We start from the raw sequence: 21,181 nt of genomic DNA, 5'->3' as shown, positions 1-21,181 counted from the left end.
TTAGAATCCTGAGAGAGAGGGGACATTGGGCTGTTTATTACAATAGTCCCCAAAGTTTTATAATAACGTTTTCTTATTGATTAACTTAGCAATGTTGGGGTTGATTGGTTGATTAATTAAGTTGAGTGTCCAAATGTTTCAACCACTAATTTTAATCTACAGAATGGGTAATTTTGTGTATCATCATTATTGGATGTACATCAATTTATCGGCCATTGTCTTATCCCTTTAGATCCCTGCTCTACAAGGAGATCCTATATATTAGGGCAAAAATATACATAGTTTAACATGGCTACGCAGCTTTTGCAAAATATTGTCCTCTTTATTTTTTGTCATTTGTTTACATATATTAATGTTAAGGTTAACTAAAAATAAAAGAATATTTGAACTTTTCTAATTTTCATAACAGGCATAAATTTATCGGCAAAGATTTCACAGCAAAATGGACTATGTCCGTCCGTCTGCACATTCGTACGTATATGAATAGGAACGTCCTAATTTAGCAAATAATGCATGATTAGTTTTGCATCAAGAAATATAAATAAAAAAGTTAAAAATTGAAAATAAGGGAAGGAGAAAGTTCCTTGTGTGTTTGTATTTTAACTTAGGCGAGGTTAGGTTGGTTTTAGAAATCGTAGGATTTAAACATCTCTTCTCCTAACCCCCCAGGGTTTAGACATTAGAGGCAAAGACGTCCAAGCTTTTTATTTTGAGGGGGGAAGATTAGATGTTTTCTTCCCACTCTTGAACGTCTATAATTAGGGGTTAGCTTTTTTCAAAAAAATATCAATAATAAAGAGGTATTCTGTTTTACAAAATTTATCTTTTTCATCTGAAATTCCAAGGATTATTCTTTCATAAACATATAAACATTGAAAATAAAACATTTACCTTTGCTGAAAATACCTTGTTTAGTTTAGGATAGAGAGAGGACATAATTTTCCTTAAACTTTAAGAAAACTGCAAAAAAAATCATTTGAAGCTCATTTTATTTTATGTTATAGAACGAACCCCTTAGGTAAAGAGCTCGCCATATAGATTAGAAAAGGTTGTAAATAAGTGGGGAGAGTGTATAACTTTATAAAAAAAAGTTGTACAAATTTCTTTAACTTCCCAGGATCTAAGAGAAGCTACACTTTAGAGCCCCCCCCCCCTATTTCTAGCACCTGCGGGGGGCTCTAACCCTGCGGGGCAATCACCTAAAACAACTTAACTTAACCTAACCTAAAATAACCTATAAATACTATTGTGAAAATACGACGAAACGCCCCTTAAGAGGCGTTGCCAAGAAAGAGATTATACCTCTTTAATGTTTTCTTAATTTTTATTTTATAATGTTTTTCAGATAGAATGGATGAGAGGGAGATACCAATTGAAATAATTGGCACTATAGAGGATGTCCAGCAGGAAAATGATAAAAATAAGAGATACAGTTTTCCTCCAGGTTTGTGTGGGTTGGTTAGGTGCTTTCTCTCAAATTGCTTAGCGATCACAAAAAAAACCCACTCACTTTATTTTTTACATTGATATAAGGGAGAATCTTCTTTATGACTAATGTCTGCAAGGGCCCATACCCAATATAACCTACCTTAGCCTACAGCAAAAAGCAAGTGTTTACAATTTATTTCACATTAATGGGGGAGGGCAGGGGTTTCTTTGCTCGACAATGCACTTTGAGGGAAATCGACACCAAAGCTTTATAGAATATTGGTGCCGCTTATAAAAAAAACAAGGATGACAACATCCATAAAAGCGAAGCACTGAAACGGTAGGACAAATGTACATTAACACTTATATAGTGTCAGAATCAAAAAAAATCAGAATATAAATGTATTAGAGTCGAAGCAAAATTGTAAGTAAATTTGTTGAAAAACCACTTGATACAGGATAATGTTGATGGACATACTTACATTTTTAGGACTTGATTATAGAGTTGCTTCACTTATAACATTATACTTTGTAACCCCAGGAATCAGATCAATCGGATGATTAGATCACAGAGAAATTTGTTGTTAAACAAGTAAAAAAATCAACATGTTTTAAATGGACGTACGGACATTCTTGTAATGATTATAGAGTTGCTACGCTTTCTAAATCGTACCTAACTACTAAAGGAATCAACATGTAAAGTTTTAAATCGATAGGACAATTCTAACATGCCTAAATTAACGAAAAAGGCTATCTATCTGTGGCGGATGGACCTACCCTAATTATAGAAAAGCTTCGCTTTTAAAAACCCTAGCTTGAAGCTGTTGTTACAGAGTTCGCCTGCTGAGCCTTTCACAAGTTTTGACTTTTTGTAAAAATATTTTATTTAATTTTCAAATTCTGATTCCTACTATATTATTTCGATATCAAAACTACTAGTTATTTATCGCATCGTATTGGTATTATAAACAGCTTTCCGTGGATATAAAAATGTGTAAATATAATAATAAAACAATTTTTAGCCCCGAGATACGGGTAACAAAACTAATTTTGATATTATGATTGTACATATTTATATTCGTAGAAAACTGGATATAATAGGATGATATACATAATTTTCTTTATGGATGAGAACCGGTTTTAATCCAGCGGATATTAATCGTTTTCACAGCAATGAAAATAATATTTATATTTTGAATTTTTAGGGAAGCCACCACTTTTACGATCCAGGAAAACATTCTAAAATGATATAAGACTAAAAAACTAAAACTAAAACATATTTTTAATATTACCTTCAACAAATTTCCCTATGACCTTTCTCCACCTATACAGCTTTGTTTATATAAGATGCTTTAATGATTTACAAAATCAGATAACCTCCTTTAAGGTACATAGACTAAGATGCTTGAATATTGCAGGAAAATATTAGATCTTAAAATTTGCTATTTATATAGCATTATACCTAATGGCCGTAGAAATAACATATTTAATATATGTAGTATTAAACAAATTAGACACACATACTCACTTGAAATGACTATAGAGTTACTACGCTTTCTGAAATGTACCTAATTAATATATGAATCACCATGTCAAGTTTGAAATCGATAGGATATTTCCAATATGCCTAAATAAAAGTTAAACGAATAAAGTTATAGTAAAGAAAACTATGTTTAACGTGTTTTGCATGTTATAAATTTAATCTAGGAGTTTTTTATTATATTATTTTTCTATTAGGTAAGCCTTCAAATGTTTATTTAGAGTAACGGGGAAAAATTGGGGAAAATTGGTGATTTACCTGAAAGTGCCTAGCGACTACAGAACCCCCAACCCCACCCACCTTATATTTTTGATAAATAGAAAATAAGGGAGTTAGTAAAAAAAACACGTAAAAATAAGCAACTTCCCCCAAAATCTTATTTTTGATTATTTTAAAATAAGTTGGGAGGGGTTTTGTGATCGACTAGGTTCTGTAAGGGAAAGTGCCAAAAATTTAAACATAGAAAAGCCTACATTACAAAGTGTATAAAATATAACAAGAACAATTATATACATTAATGCGAAGAATAGTTTTATATCGCAATGCATCGTATATTAGACATTTTTTGTTATACGATGTTAACGATGATTTTTCAGTATTGCTGAGAACCGGTTCTAATCCAACTGCTATTGATCGGTTTCGAAGCCATACTGGCATAGTTATTTATAGCATGGTATTATAGACAGCTGTCCGTGGATTTTAAAATGAAAAATTAGGAGACTGAAACGTGTTTTGTTTGCCCCATGAGGCGGAAGTACTAGGCTAATTTTATTATTCGTGGACAATTGTCTGTTATACGATATTAAACATGATTTTTAGTATGGCTGAGACTGGTTCTAATCCACCGGATATTAATGGGTTTAAAAGTCATACTTGAATAATTATTTATCGCATCGCATCATAGACAGCTTTCCGTGGATATTAAAATGAAAAGTTATAAGATTAAAACCAGTTTTAGCTCCAAGGGGAGGAAGTATGATTTTTCAGTATGGCTGAGAACTGGTTCTAATCCACCTGATATTTTACGAAAGAATGTTTTATAACAGATCGAACAATAAGAGTAATACAGATATGTCTCGGTCCAGTTCTGGCTCAAGGTGAGTGGTGTTAGTATAGCATCTCTAGAATTAAGTCTACCCTAGCACAGAAACCATCCACTCTTATTTTGTAAAATTCAAAAGAGGGGGGGGGGGGAGCTCTTTTGGTATTATCTTGATAATAACCTTAGTTCAGGTTAAGTTAGGTTATATTTCTAAATAATTGCATGTAATAGATTAGACGTCAAATTAAAAGATGTTATTTATTTAGGAGTATGTTATCCTTCTTATATATAAAAAGATGTCACTCTTTAATTGTTAATCTTCGTTTGTGTGCTTTTATGAACTTAAAGGTATTATGTATGCTTTTGAGCTTTGTTAAAGGTTGCGTGATTTTTACTTAATTTTCAAATTAGTTTTTATGTATACATAATGATGATAGTGATACATTATAAGAAATCTAATTATCATGATTTGATTAATATAATTATTAGAAGTAACAGAGCAAGTTTAATTATCAACCATGATGATGGTACAGTAGAAGATAATTAATTATTATAATTTAATTAATATAATTATTAGGAGTAACAGAGCAAGTTTAATTATCACCCATGATGATGGTACTGTAGAAGAAAATCCGGCAATAATTAAAATAATTATTAGGAGTAACATTATTACCCATGATGATGATACAGTATAAGAAAACTAATTATCATAATTTATTTAATATTATTATTAGAAGTAACAGAGCAAGTTTAATTATTACCCATGATGATGGTACAGTAGAAGATAATTATTTATTATAATTTAATTAATATAATTATTAGGAGTAACAGAGCAAGTTTAATTATCACCCATGATGATGGTACAGTAGAAGAAAATCCTGCAATAATTAAATCACTTGGTCTATCGCAAGAGGAAAAGATAATACTTTGAATTAGAGAAACTACTGTATAAGTCACCTAATTAGTCTGTCTATTAGTCAGTCAAATTTGTTTAATCTCCTATTTATCTCTGGGGAAAAGACTAAGTAGCATTTACTCTTTTAAGGCAGTTACTCTCTAATTTACGCTGTCTGTTCGTATGTTCATTATTCACCTTTCAACATACATTGTCCGTCAGTATTTATGTCCGTCAAATATACAATTCAAATTTGAAAAGGGAGGTAGGTCATTTCATGTTACTGCCTTATGAAATTGGCATAACTGCTTTACTAAAGTCAAAAATACATTTTTTCTTCATTTTTTCAACTTATTTCAGACCTAGAATATAAAGTAGTGAATTTTTTTATCTGTAGCTTAAGATATAAATATCTTCCGAACTGATTGAGTTCTCCACTTCAGGAAATCTTTGCATAGATGGTTTCGTACTATTTTATTTATGAATTCAAGTCTTTGCATGGTTTAAGGCTATAATTTTGTCCAGAGCCCCCAGATGCAAGGGGCGCAACCGCTAACTATATAAATAGGAATATTTTTGATTGTATTATCATTGAATGTTCAGAATATACCCAGCAACAAAAGATTGACCATTGAAGAATATAACAGGTATTGCCCTAAATCCTGAATAAAAGTAAATGGTTGTCTGTCTATATCGAAAGATTTCTATAGGTAACTTTTTATGTCTAAATATTAACTGTTATGATAAATATGATCCTCTAAATTTTTAAAACTCAAATATAAGCAACCAGCATATTTTTTTTCAATTTCAGATCTGTAAATAAATTCAAATATAAAGGTTTGGTGTTTTTTTTTTTTGTTGGGCTCAATTAAAGGAGGCTCAATAGCTATCAAAGTAGGTAGTACTGGGTTGCCCTCAGGGTTAGGTCAGGGCAGGTATAGGCCCCACAGGGTTAGGGCTCGCCGTTGGGGTTAGGCATATGAACCACCCACCCCCCTCCCCTTATTTTCCAATTTATTTTAAAAAGGCGGGAAGGGGTTTAATGCTTAATAACCTTTTACGAATGAACCTATCAATATATATTTATTTAGTCCTGAGGATTCCTCAAGTGATGAGAGTTGTTGTGATGATGATGATGATGACTATACTTCTATAGATATTCAGGTACTTGACCATTTTGTTTCCAAGGTTTAAAACCATTTATTACAAGGTGCAACGATTTCATATAGATTTAAATAAAGAAATTTACTTCTTTCATCAATTGTACAAAAATTAATGATTTCTTGTCATTTCATGGGATCTCCTAAAAGGTTGTCTGGTTATCTCTAACAATGCAATGTACTTGTCTGTCTGTCTGTATACCACACATTGGTGTGTTACAGGGAGCTCTTTTTGGACTCCTGATAATTGTGTATTTAAATTTTAAGAATGCATATAGTTTTAACTTAAGATTTTAGGATTTTTTTAGGAGTGTGGGCCCACATTATCATGAATAGAGCACACATTTGTATAAGACAACTGGTTTTAGGTGCATGGTTATAGAAAAAATACTTGAAAGGACTAATTTTAATTTTAAAGATTTAAAAACTAAGTTTCTAAAAACTGTTGTCTTGAAGGTTCCATATTATATTTTATGTATAATAAATTCTTTAGTGTGAAAGGAGACAAATTCAACCACCCCCAAACAAATCCTCAGAAAGAATAATTGAAATAATAGAATTGGAGGAAGAAAACAATGAAGAAATAGTGCCAGAAAATCTCCCAAAAGTATCAGGAAAAAATCCGCCAAAACATTTGGCAGAGAAAGACGACTTTCCAGACTCGAGTGGTTATGATGCAGAAAAGAGTGGAGAGTCTAGCGATGAATGGAGCTATAGGGTAAGATATGTGCAAATATATTTTTTGTTAGTTTTTGATTAGTTTTTAAATCAGTATTGGGGACATGTGCTTCAATTTGTCGTCCCTGTTTGATGTTCTCCATTAACATCTTTCAAATATTTCTGAAATAATTGGGTTTTGAGTTATTAAATAAATATGAAAAGCATAATTATATTACAATTCTAGGAATCAAATGCAAAAGAATCCAAGAGGAAGGAACAAATGCAATTAAAACAACCAGAAAATTCAGGTTATTATATTATTTTATTTTCTGATCTGTTAAATTATAATTCAGACGTCTTGCATTTATTGAGTGGTTCCAGCTAAGAAGTAAATATCAAAATATTCAGATTTGCTATTCTAAAAGCACATATGTGAATAACTCACCATAATATAATATACCTATATAAGTTATATATCTGTCATTCCTATTTATAAGGGAGACAGTTGTGACTTTTTTTATAATATAACATTTTTTATAATCAATGATTCCTATTTCAGACGCTGGATTAAAAACCAAAGTATTTGTTGAAAGCAAGAATCTAATAAAAACACCAGAGAATATTTTTCAATCGGCCAATATAAATGCAGGTAAGCAATGGATATAGGTTATACGGGGATATATTGTCATGGAAAATGTATCGACAATTTAGCTTGCTAATATGGACCTTATTTATTGGTCAGTTCATTTATCTAAAAGGAGGGGAGTTAATGGGGTAACTTTATTTTAGCCAGCTGCGAGTATTGTTATGTCGGAGTATATGAAAATCTGGTGCAACATCCAAGTAATAATATATCGATTGATAGACTATTTTTTTTATTTTAAGTCTTAATAATCACGAAACCTTTTTCAGTAACTTTTAAGGAAAAGTTAACATGATTGGACGTGCAGTAGACAACAAGGCTTTGATGGCAAAACCTTACTCTAAAAGTCGTTACTACGTTTATGCAAGAATATGTTTGTTGACAATTATTAATATTACTGTATAGTATCTGATATAGCAGCAAAATGAATTTTTATACCTACTTACAGCTACCAGGTGTTCTAAACAGCCGTTTGGTTGATATTTGAACTTGAGAAAGGCATTTACAGTAGCGTGCGAAGCACTTTGTCTAGGGGGGGGCATTTTGAAGATTTTGTAAAATTTTGCCCCCCCCTAAATCAAAGTGCCCCGGGGGGGCACTTTGCTTTAGGGGGGGGCATTTTGATTATATATACTAATTTTAAATAAGGGCGTTTTAAGGGGTGGGATTATTTGATTATGGGCCTTCTAGTCCTTATCCCTTCTTCCCCATCCCTATTTCCCATTTATATCCCCCATCTCTTCCCCCCATCTCTTCTCCCCCATCTCTTCCCCCCTATCTCTTCTCCCCTATCTCTTCTCCCCCATCCCTTCTCCCCCATCCCTTTTCCCCCATCCCTTCTCCCCATCCCTTCTCCCTCATCCCTTCTCCCTCATCCCTTCTCCCCAATCCCTTCTCCCCACCCTGCAATGACTGAAGGGAAGGGAGCTAGAAAGCATCTTCGAAAAAAAAGTACAGAAGATAATTTAACCTTCCCCCCCCCCCCCCACCACAAAACATTTTTTATGGGTGGAAGGGGATGTTATAAAATCTCAGCAGGAAGGATGAATAACCCCATTAAAAAAATTTTGGGGGGAGGGGGAGATTAAAACACTCATTTTGGAAATAATTTACCAAAAATTAACCTAATTTGTAAACCTGATTTAAAATATTTCTTTATTGTATGACAACAAGGATGACAACATCTTTAAGTAGCAAAGCAAAAAAATCATTAATAAGAATACAACAGACAAGTAGATTTAAAGAGCATCTGTTGAAATAAATGTATATTTTAGATAGAAAAAGTCACAAATCCTTTTTCCTGTATGTTGTGTGATGACAGTCAAAGTAAATTACATACTGGATGCTCGAAACAGCGAGAATTTTTTTTTTTAATCTTATAAGAACTATGTAAAAAATAAAAAAAATTACTTGTCCTTTCATCTACAGATATAAAAATCTCTTAGAAATATGGAAAACTTTGGTGTAAAGTCTCTTTTGTGGCAACGCCTCTTAAGGGGCATTTCGTTGTATTTTCATAGTAGCTTTTAATAGGTTATTCTAGGTTAAGTTAGGTCAGGTGATTTCCCCGCAGGGTTAGGCAATTAGCCCCGCAGGAGCTATAAATAGGTGAAAAGCTACTGTGAAAATACGACAAAATGCACCTTAAGAGGCAATGTCACAAAAGGGACTATACCCGAAATTTAAAAGATACAAAAATAGCCAAAAACGTCCTGAAAAGCAGTCCGACCTCCATGAATTTTTGATAGTTAATTATACTCCATAATGATGGGAATGTTAACATTAAGTTTTAGCCTTCTATCTTTAATTGCAATTGAAAAAATCATATTTCCCCCTTAGCATTATGTACTGACAGCCATAGTGAATTATAGAGAAGCTAAAAAGTTATATCAATATATCCTACCCTCTTTAATTGGCACTTTAAAACTCTGTTAATTTTTGATTAAGTGGTGTTTCCAATGATTTATAAGGGCGATGTGTGAGGCGCACCTAAAAATATTTACTCCCCCTTTGAACTAAAATCAATTAAAGACAACAAGAGTGGCGTATTTTATCAAGTTAGGAATATAGAGTGTAGTTAGTTTTAAACGTTTTTAATGAAAATTGCCATAAAAAAAACATGTCTTTTTGTAAGGGTATGTACACAAAAAAATGATAAACTTATCCTGAAAATAATATGACATCATAAATAGTTATTTATTTAGACAGACATACAGTGTTGAGAAAAAGGCTTAGATAAATATCAACGCTGTTTCTTTTTTATATAAAATAACTTTTTGATTAAATATTTGTTGTTTACACATGTTTTTATAGAAATAAAAACAAATTATACAATGTGATAAAAAGCAGAAACCATTTGGAAGGATGCGAAGCGCAAATTTTTTCTTCAAATATGCAGAGAGGGAGGGGTTTTTGGGCTATTTATTACACTAGTCCCCAATATTACATTTAAAATTTTCTTATTCGTTGGCTCAACAACTTTGGGGACTTTAATGGAATTTTGATTGGTTGGTTAATTAAGTCGAGTTTCCATACATTTCATCCACTAATTGTAATCTATATAAGGGGTAATTTTGTATATCATCATTGGGGATGTACAAAATTTCTTTGGTAAAAAGTTTATATTATACAAAATAAAATACTTCCTATTACCTGGTTTGTTATGTTCAGTGAAAAAAGATTATAATCTAATTTCTACACTAAATAAAAAATTTGGCAAGTTTAAATGAATAGTAACTGTCTGTTTGGCGCGAAGCGCCAAAATTTTTTTTTGTTGAGTATTTCTTGATCTTTTTTTTTTGGAAACTGGGATAGTTTTGCTTTTTGTAGGGTAGGGGGCAAAAAGGGGCATTTTTGTTGACCAGGGGGGGGGGCAAAATGGGGCATTTTTCAACATTTAGGGGGGGGCAGGGGGGGGCGGTGGCTAGGGGGGGGCAGGGAGGGCGTTTTGGTCGCTAGGGGGGGGGGCGATTGCCCCAAATGCCCCCTTCGGTTCGCACGCCACTGGGCATTTAAAACTTTAAGTTATTTTACTCTTAAATAATTGTACATATTGTAAGAATTTAGATAGAAAAGATTATATAGAAAATGATTAAAAATTCAGATTTTTCAATATTTAATTTTCAATTACTTTGAAGTAGACTCTCTATTTTAAATTGATTATCTGTTTTAATTTAACTTTCAAAATATTTCTCTCTTTATCTACCTCTCTATTAACGACTAGGATGGGGTTACTAAATGTGTACTATTTTATGATACTAGCGGCTTCGCCCCTAGCATCTAGGGGCTATGCCCCAAGAGATGACAACAAAAAAATTCAAAAAAAAAAATAAGAAGAACTAAAGAAATCTTCTACAAAAGAATTCTTCTACAAAAGAAAATTTCTACAAAAGAATTCTTCTACAAAAAAAATGGGGGGGGGGATTTTTTTGTTTTATGGGGGGTTGGGGATGTCCCACCCCCCGAGAAAATAGCTTAAAACCACCACAGGACCAATAGGTATATACCCTGAAGAGTAGAATCCGATCGGTTCATTGGTTACCGAGATCTTAAGCTTCAGACGGACGGACGGACAGACGGACGGACAGACATCATTCTACTTTGTATTATAGATATTTACATAGGTATTTAATTGGTCTGTAGTAGATTGTAGTCTATTTTTCAAGGGTCAAGAAAAATTCGACATTTCATTTCATTCTCATCTGTAAACCAAAATAAAATAGTAGGTTCAATGCAATGCAAAACCACTGGATAACTAGATATTACAAAAGTTATCCTTCTGTGTTTTCTCGCACTTCGTACAAAGAATCTTCCTCCTCCCTCACTACTCGTATCAAATAGATTTATTGTAAATAAGGGTATATTTAATCCCTGCGGGGCCTACACTTGTGGTTCCCAAACAAGATGGCTACCCTGTTTTACCTAACCAAACATGACCTAAAGTAAAACACATCTATGATCGACTATGAACTTCGAAGAAAACTGCTGAACTTTATTTAGGTGATGAAGTAACTGTTATTATCAGCGAAACAAAATCGTCCAACAAGAATGAAACTAAACGCGGGAGTATGGATGAAATTATTGACAATGAACAAGATGAATCCTTCGAGATTATTAATGTTGAAGATAATGAGCTAAGAGAGGCAGAATTTAGGGTAAGTGATTTTGTAATTATTGAATTTAAAACCAATTTTCCAGAATGGTTTTAAATCAATTGTTTATGAATAAGAAAATTAAATCATAGTTTAAGTTTTTTTAGCGCGAGCCAAACCCGTAATTAGTTCAATATTTTTTCATTCGTATATTTCAAAAAAATTCTTTTTAGATTTCGAAAACTAATGAACTGATTTAGTTCTCCATTTTAGGAAAGCTTAACGTAGACCCCGTGATGGTTTTTAACTGTTTAATTTTAGATTCAAATCTTAAGATTGTTTTAGGCTATTTTTTCTGGCCTTACTTCCGATAACAACGTTCCTCTGGTATCAATATAAATCAATTTATTGATAAAATATTCCTAAAATATTCATATTGGTATTTCTGGACATTATTGTTCTTATTAAATCTAACTTTGGTTACCACCACCAACTGTTTAAAGATTTTAATTAGGGTGTGTACTCATTTCCGCAATTTTAATGCTATTACAAAAGGCAGGAATAAGACAATGGACAATGAATTTTTGTACATCAATGTAGTACATAAACAAAATAACTCCGTATATAAATAAAATTATTATAAAAAGTTTGGACACTACTAGTTTGCAACAAGTACCCAAAGGTTTTGAGCAAACGAATTAGAAGTTATAAAACTTTGGGTACCTGCATAATTTGAAGATAATTCCCTCCCTGTGTTATATTGAAGGGAGGGAGAGGACGTTTGGCTGTTTATTACACTAGTCCACAAAATTTTATAATGACGTTTTAAAATTTGTTGTTAAGGACTTTTATTGAATTTTGATTGGTTGGTTCATTAAGTTAACTTTCCAAACGTTTTAACCACTAATTCTAATCAACAAAAGTTTAATTTTGTGTATTATGATTATGGATGTATTCAATTCATGGGGTTTTGTCTAATCCCTAGAGATGTCTGATTATTTTGAGTGTGGATTGTTTGTGTTGTTGTAATAATATAGGATTTTAGATGAGCGGATGTGAATACACACCTTTAATTAGACATAATGTGTAATGGTTGTAACACGATCTGACACATTCAGTCTCTTTCAATTAAAATCTTTAACACATTTTTTGTGCATTTTTTAAAAAAATTTTATCATTAGTGGTCATTTTCAACTCTTGACCATAGTTATAATGTTATCATTATAATTGCGTTGATATGGTACGTTGTAGTAGAGCTTAATACTTGTATGCATAATGTTGACGACATTTATCGTATTAGCCTTTACTTCGACGATACATCAGAAATAACCACCGACACATGCTCTTTTAAAATTTGTAAGATATGGTTCAAAGTATCTTGAAGGGATAGGGCAATGAAAGATAAATTAATAATTCTTTCAAATTCTAATCCAAATTCAAAAATCTACCTTTGAAGTCTGTAATTCAATTCATTGCCACCTCCATAGACGTCCAAGGGGGGGGGGGAGTAAAGGGGTGATTACCCCCCAAAAATTTTAATTTTCTAAATTTGACCCCTCCAAAATAAAAAAGCTTGGACGCCCCTGGCCACCTCCCTTATTATAATTGTGCATTATAAGTGTTCTTAATATTTTTAACTATATTTTGCTTCACCTTCTTTGCATTAGATAGTTCCATGTAAGTAAGCCCTTCTTTATCAATAATTACTTTAATTAAAAGATAAATCATGATGAATTAAATGTGATTGGTAAATGGTTCTTTTTTTAATATATGTACAATTCATTTTATCTAAAAAAAAACAATAATGCTATTTTTATCTCAAGTTTTAAGATTATTTTTTTTTTAAATCGAAAATAAGGAGAGGGCATTTTTTGTTTGTTTGTTTTTTACTTTTGGTTAGGTTAAGTTATGTTATTTTAGGTACTGGGTAACCCTGTAGGATATATGGCACTCGGTCTACTGCCCCCCGTTAGGGTTTATCAGGCGTAGGAAAATATGCCCAATAATTTTCAATTTATTTTAAAAATAAGGGGGGAGGGGGGAAAGGCACATTATGGGAAAACACCTAGAAATTTAATTATTAATATATACACTTTAATTGATTGACCATATTGACCTATTACTTTGTGTTAAGGAAATACCAGTTGCAGTGTCTCCCACCCACCCGGCTTTCATACAACAAGGTAACTTTTTTTTGTTTTTGAAAGCGAGGATTTTCTATAATCGCGGTCAGTCTGTCCGATTGTCCTGCCGTCTGTGCGTCAGCAAAGATTAGACATGCTAGAATTCTCCTATCGATTTTAAACTTTGCTTGATGATTCGTTTAAGAGGTAGATAAGATTTCGATTTTAAACTTTGCTTGATGATTCGTTTAAGAGGTGGGTAAGATTTAGCGACATCCATAAGTAGCAAAAAAAGTTAAGGATGTACTCACAGACAAAGTGAGTTACAGAACAGATGTTCAGTGGTCATAATGGGAGAAAATTACAAAACTTATACGTATGAGTATATTTGTATATTGTAGCATTACTGACAACAATGAAAAGTAAGTTATGTCATTGATATAGGGAATCTTCACGACAAATATCGGCCTTCTATTTTAAAAAATCAAAATACTCAATTTCATTGTGTTTTTCTCACATTGCATTGTTTAAAACAAAAGTCTGTTTAATTCGTTTATACGTATCTCAAAATTCTTTATTTCAAAAAAATATTTATAAATATAATTTTGGACTCTAATGATTTGTACGTTATATTTACTTGTAGTCATACAGGATTGAAGATTGTCGACGAAAAATGTATTATGGTTACTAAATTCATTTTTTTGTTGTCTTCTAACTTAAACAATAGTGCATAGCCAACAACAATTTTTGACCTACTTTATAACAAAAAACAAAGTAATAATTGAACTATTAGTTCCTAATATTGTTCCTCGTAATTTGTTGATTTCTGATTGCCTCATACTGAGTGAAACCTGATCCAATATTTATGTGAGTACAGTCACTGTCAAGTCACTCATTGTCTGCAGGGATCTAAAGGGATACGACAATGGATGTACATACCCAATGATTATACACAAAATTACCCCTTTTGTAGATTACAATTTGTGATTGAAGCGTGTTGACACTCAATTAAATGAACTAAACAATTAAAATTCAAAAAAAAAGTTCTCAAGGTTGTTAAGCGAACGAATAAGGAAACGTTATTATAAGACTTAGGGGGCTAGTGTAATAAACAGCCCATTGTCTTATCTCTCTCTCTGCATTGTCTGTGTATGCATATGAAATAAATTATAGTACATCTAGATCCTTAATAAGTAATTTGTTCCAATAAGGACATAGAATATGAACAATCCGGCCATGTTATTTGTTAAAACGTGTACATATCTTGAAAGGGTAGTTTTTTTTTCATTATATCCATATACATATGTACAGTTGAATTTCTTAGGATAAGTATTATTGGAATGAATCATATGTGACTAATAAAAAAAACCTTGTTTGCTATAAATTCCTTTTGGACGGATTATTGTGTCTCTTAATATATCTGGGGTAATAAATCTATTGTCTATGAATTTATAACTTTGCAATTTTAAGTCATAATTCCTTTATTTTTAGAAACAAATTTATTTATATTTATTTCTATCTTTCTATGTCATTGTACCATTAATTCGGTTAAATTTCAATTTATTGCCTTTTTCTAATTTAAAACTAAACTTCTATAGATTCAGGCCTTTTGAATTTTAAAAGTAGTATGACAGTGCGAAACTATGAAAAAAAAACTAAACAATTCATGCACTTCAAAATTGCTTAAGTGTTCTAAAACTATTCATAAAAAAATAAACATGAAAAAAGTATAAAAACTAGTATATGAATTCCAAATACTTTTTTCAGTAAATTTATATAAATCTAATATTTTAAATAACAAAGTTTGTCAGCCTTTAAAGCTAGATGTGGGATATAGGATTTACTTAGCTGCTATTCAAGATGGAACTTTAAAGGTGTGTCATATATAAAATAAGTAACTATTTTTATAATATACTTCAATTTATCTGTACTGCAAATTTATTTTTGTAATGTAAGTTTCTGTCAGCGGTTTAACTTTTCTATAAAAGGCAAGATCAAATGATCTAAAGTTTAAACACAAATGATATATTTTATTATGAAATGAATTTAATTCTTTTTTTGGGCATTCAATTTGATTTAATTTTTAAATAAGTCAATCAAAATATTTTTAAGTTTCTCTGAACTAGGCTATTATAATTATTTTTAGTCTTTTAAATGTACTTTATTATTTTAATGATTTTAGAATAGATTTTTCTTGGTAAAGTCATTATTATTATCTGTTTATTAATGCACTAGCGGCTGCGCTCCTAGCATCTAGGAGCTCAGTATTAGAAACAGTAAAGAAAGTAGTAAAATAGCCTAAAACTGAACCTAGATGTAAAAAATTAAAAGGCTTAAAACCATCCATTTTAAGAAGCTTTCATAAAATGATGAACTCAATCTGTTCAGTAGTTATCGAAATCTTCAGCTACGGACAAAAAAACCTACTACTTTATATCATAGGATTTAAAAGAGATTTTCAGGTTAGAGTTTTCTGTTTTATTAATGTAATAATTTGCATTAACTATTAACGATAATAGAGAGTTGATTTGGGCTAGTTTAAAGCATAGAAATTAGCCAGAGACAAAATGATTAGGTTAGGTGTTTTTAATCCCCCAATATAGAAAAAATTCGCCTGTAGGTTATATAGGATCCATCCCCTCTACTCCTTTGGATTCCTTGGTTGAAAAAGCATAATAAAAACAGAAAAAGGCAAATGTTTTAAGATTAATAGTCATTCAAAATAGGCTGATTTTAACAAGCTTTAAGTAGGAATTACAGAGTAGCTGCACTGTTTATTACTTGCATGACTTATAAAAGAGATTGTTAACAATAAATTATTTTAAAATTTGCAAATTAATTTGAGAATGTCTGGTTATAAAGAATGTTGGACCTAAAATTATTGTTGAATTAACCAGAAATAAGAAAGGTGCCAAAAGTATTGCAAACGCCAAGTTTAAAAGGATACTCTGATTTTTATTTTTTTTGCCAAAAAAAGTCTGTTTGTTCATTTTGATTATTGTAAATTAGGAGAGAGAGGGGTAGTTTTTTCTTTGTTTGTTTAATTCTCCATGTTTTGGTCCTACTCCTATCTTAGACATTAAAAACAAAACTTCTCTCCCTTATTTTCAGTTTATTTAAATGATTAGGGGGTGGTGGTTTTAGTGCTCCATAGGGATTATGCGGGAAAGCACCTTTATAATTCATAGACATAATGCAATCAATTACAATAAAATTTCTGACTATTTAGCATCTGGTTTATCTATGTCTGTCTTTCTATAAATCCGTTTTTCATAAGTTTGACCACTCATTTCTTGTCCTCATTTATATTGTAGAATACATTTATTTTTTTATAAAAAAAATATATTTAAAAACATGTTGTCAAGTGTCCTTTTTTAAGTCTCCATTCATATTTCCTCTCTCACCTACTGGGCCACCATGCCTATATTAGTGTTCATACAGTATTGTAAATATCTAATAATTGACAATTAGCCATTGACAAACGTAGTACAACCTATGCCATTTTTATGCAATATTATACTTAACATTATTTAAACAATTTTATTAATTTCTTAATTCTGCTTTGCCACTGTATAAAATTATTGATGAAACTCTAGGAGGATAGAGACATTGGACTGTAAATTATACTAGTACCCAAAGTTTCTTATACTTGTTCCCTCGTTTATTTACTAACAACTTTGGGAATTGTATAGGTTGTTTCAAATAAGCAGTAACAAGCCATTCACACATTATCTTAATCTACAAATGGGATAATTTTGGTAATCATTATTTAGGAATTGGATGTCCATCATTTTATCTTCCTTTAATTGTTTTGTGTCTTTAGATCACTCTAATATGTGATTGTTATTTCAACCTCTAATTGTTATCTACAATAGGGTGGGTCGATTTTGGACATTTTTTTTCTGAGGCCAAAGCGGGGATCTGCACTCAATTTATATAGATATAATACACCTCTGGATGATTTAAAATTTATCCTAAGTCTTAAAACCGCTGACGACCAGACATTCAATTATATAGCTATTTGTAAATGGGAGTCAAAAATTTATTGAATCAGAACTATGGCTTCATGGTGCTCCCTGGAAATGCCTTGAGGAACTGAGTCAGGAACTTTTGTCCGTTTCAAAAAATCTCGTTCCTAGCCTGAGAAAATCTAAAAAACCTCTACAAATTGGACAATTCTCAATAAACCTTAAAATTTTTTGTTTTTTTAGTGTTTTCTAAGGCTAGGAACGAGATATTTTGAAACGGACAAAAGTTCCTGATTCAGCTCCTCAAGGCCTTTCCAGGGAGCACCATGAAGCCGTAGTTCTGATTCAAAAAAAATTTTGAATGTCGTCTTTGCATACTAATAAGTAATGAATTATATTTTTAAGTGGTAGTGTTCTAAAACTCAATTTTTTAAAATTCTTTTTCGGTCAGAAATGTTTTTAAGGTTAATTTTATCTGTTGCATATCCCCGCTTTGTCTAATTCCGATATGAACCCACCCTAATCTACAACGGGTAGTTTTGTGTATCAAAATTGTGGATGTACATGAATTTATCGGCCATTGTCTTATCCCTTTAGATCCCTGGACATTATTAGCTGTTTTGTAAGCATACTATAAGACCCATAATAATAATAAGAATAATAAAGGTGGGAACCACACCTAAAAATAACCGGTGTTCACGCATTACAACTCAAACACATGTGTGGAATAGTAATAGCAACTTTAGCAAAGCATATCAAATAATTTTAAGTCTCTTAATTGAAGTAAAGTACAGTAGTACAGGGAGGTTTGGGCCTGGACATTGAGCTGTTAATTAGAATAGTCACCAAAGTCTTATAAAAACGTATTCTTATTCAATGGCTCATCAACTTTTGTTTAATTTCGATTGGTTGGTTCATTAAGTTGAGTGTCCATACGTTTCAACCACAAGTTCAGTAGGGGTATATGGTGTATCATCATTGGGACTTACATAAATTAACCGCACATTGTCTTATCCCTTTAGATCCCTGACAGTCGTTAGGGATAGCTGAAGTATTTGCGTGAAATTGGCAAAAATATTTACAATTCAGTTTTACTTAAATGTATGATAACTTTTAAAATAACCAAGTTTGTACATTTAAAAAATAACCCAACAGCTACTTCTTCAAGTTTTTTTTTAAGTGGCAAACTTTTAAGTGTTTTGCTTGTTATTTAAGATAATAATTGAGCAAGCTAAAGACTGTTTTTAGTAGCGAAGCTACTTTATTTTGCTTTTTTTTATCACACCTCTTTTTTTTCTGTCTATCTATCTATATATCTACCTATTACTTCCCTTACGTGAGATGCTGATGCTCAAGACACCTTTACGTCAGGTCCAACAACCTAGAATAACTAGGGGGAGCCAAACACCCAAACACCCAGAAAATCAACTCTTTGATTTTACGACCTTTGTAAGGAAGTCCAAATTGTGCATGGTAATGAGCTGTGCCTGTGTTGGGCCAAGGTATCCCACCTACTCTGTCTATCAATGTCACTCATCTGACATAGCAGTAGTAGGAACCATCTGTATGTCTATCATTCTATTTCATAAATAATAAATTAATTATTTAGTGTTTAGCAACCTCTCGTTCAAAAAGCTTTCCTACTGGTCATGTTTACGTTTCTGTTTTGCTAAATATGTAAAAAAATAATATAATTTGCGAAAATATTTTTGCTGTGATAAAGCCATGCTTTTAGAGGGCCAGAGGCGTACTTTTGTCCTAATTAAATTATTGCACAGTAATTTCTTATCCTCTCAATGTCTGCTTTAAATTAAATGCAACCCTCAAAAAATAGGTTACAACTTTTACAAAACATAGAATTAAATATTTTAAGTCTGAAAGATTCAATTAGGAAAATCTATTAATAGGAAAACGTTCAGTTAAAGAATATGAAGCAGAAACAAATAAATATATCTAAAAGCGCATAAAAAAAACATGCCAAAATAAAAGTAACAGGATGTCTTTGTCTGTCTGTCTATCTGTTTGTGTGTGTATAGTGTCGTTATGGTTGTCTTTTACAGCAAAGCTTTTTATAGGTCCAGATAATTTTGTAACTGTTTTAGGAAAGGGAAAGTAAGAGAAATCTTTCCTAAAGAAATATGACTCCCACCATCTTCTTAAAATTGAAATCTAAGACAGGATGGACCCCCCCCCCCCTCCCCCCTATTCTCAATTGCCCCTAGAGGCGTCTAGGGGCGTAGCCACAAGTTGTATATTTAGTGAGTCTTCAAAGATTTAAGTATTTAAATGAATTGATTTCCATTTCATATCATGCAATATTGTGATTTTCTCTAATCATAAATACAATCTATAAATCTATTTTAGATCAGTTTTAAATCAGGGAACTAAATGGATAAGACAATGGCCGATAAATTGATGTTCATTCCAATTGATGTCGAACAAAATTACCCTTTCTGTAGACTACATTTAGTGGTTAAAACGTTTGAACATAATGAACCAACCAATCAGAATTCACTATATTTCCCAGTTAAGAAAACAAATAAGAATACTCTATTATAAAACTTTGGGAACTAGTGCAATAAACAGCCCATTGTCCCTTCCTCCCTGCTTTTAAATACATCAATCTAGATAGATTTCCTATTCATTAAATCACTTTTCCAATATTTGTATCAAACTTTTATTACATTTTGAAAAGAAGATTATTTTCTATTTTAGTAATGTTTAAAAAGAAAATTTAAGTTTCTGAAAAAAGAATAATCTTTTCTTCGTGTGTTAAATTTGTAATAAGATAAATGAGTTTCAGTAAGATAAACCGCAGTCAAAAATAACTTTTTAACTTGTGACTTTTACATTTTTTTTAAGGTCAAAAGCAAAGGTGGAAAAAAAACATGCATAGTTGAAAATTGTTTTACCAATATAACAATTTCTAAAAAATCAGAATAAATCTTTACAAAAAGGACAATATTAATAAGAGCGAAGCTCAAGTGTTTTATTTTTAAGCATTTTAAGGGTTCTTAAAAAAAGACAATTGACTATAAATTGATGTATACCTCAAATTTTGAGAAACAAAATAACTTTTCTGTAAATAAAAATTATTGGTGGAAAAGTAAGGACACTGTTTGTTTGTACAAACCAATCAGAATTTCAACAAAGTATCAATGAGAAAATATTACTCTAATATTATAGGTTTATAAATAAAGTTTTGTATCTTTATGACGATTATATCATGCTTAAAGACTATTAGATAATTAAAAGCTAAACTGAAGAAATCAGTGATTTTATGCAATAAATACTTGAGTGCAATTATTTTAGTGTATGTTGTCTGGGATGGAGGGGACATTGGGCTGTTTATTATTCTAGTCCCCAAAGTCTTTCTTATTCGTTGGCTTATCAACTTTGGGGACTTCTATTGAATTTAGATTGATTAGTTCATTTAGTTAAGTGTCCAAACGTTTCAACCACTTATTGTTATCTACAAAACGGATTTTGTGTATCATCATTAGTGATGTACATTAATTTATCAGCCATTGTGTTATCCCTTTAGATCTCTGGTATGTTGTTAATGTTCATTACATCATATTATTTGCTTCCCTATTTTTCATACATTTCTCCTTTCCCTTCCTCTCTCTAC

At 31.5% G+C, this 21,181-nt stretch overlaps 1 protein-coding gene across 1 annotated transcript in view; it reads left to right on the top strand.

Annotated features, from left to right (window-relative positions):
* The first annotated feature begins 1,349 nt into the window (after window positions 1-1,349).
* The window catches only part of LOC145324158 (uncharacterized), a 46,728-nt gene continuing 26,896 nt past the window's right edge, over window positions 1,350-21,181 (top strand). Inside the window, exons 1-11 of the mRNA XM_080166785.1 lie at window positions 1,350-1,444; window positions 2,634-2,658; window positions 4,015-4,065; window positions 4,833-4,923; window positions 5,509-5,552; window positions 5,997-6,069; window positions 6,559-6,783; window positions 6,970-7,033; window positions 7,285-7,374; window positions 11,368-11,522; window positions 13,594-13,642. Of these exons, the coding sequence (XP_080022911.1) occupies window positions 1,351-1,444; window positions 2,634-2,658; window positions 4,015-4,065; window positions 4,833-4,923; window positions 5,509-5,552; window positions 5,997-6,069; window positions 6,559-6,783; window positions 6,970-7,033; window positions 7,285-7,374; window positions 11,368-11,522; window positions 13,594-13,642 (961 nt within the window). The 5' untranslated portion in view covers window position 1,350. The remainder of the gene's footprint in view (window positions 1,445-2,633; window positions 2,659-4,014; window positions 4,066-4,832; window positions 4,924-5,508; window positions 5,553-5,996; window positions 6,070-6,558; window positions 6,784-6,969; window positions 7,034-7,284; window positions 7,375-11,367; window positions 11,523-13,593; window positions 13,643-21,181) is intronic.

The sequence above is a fragment of the Acartia tonsa genome, chromosome 7 (genome assembly GCF_053477335.1).
Source record: "Acartia tonsa isolate MP-2025a chromosome 7, ASM5347733v1, whole genome shotgun sequence".
In the NCBI taxonomy this organism is placed as follows: Eukaryota; Metazoa; Arthropoda; class Copepoda; order Calanoida; family Acartiidae; genus Acartia; species Acartia tonsa.
The sequence above is the reverse complement of the archived record's forward strand: the minus strand, read 5'-3'. Positions and strand labels throughout refer to the sequence as shown.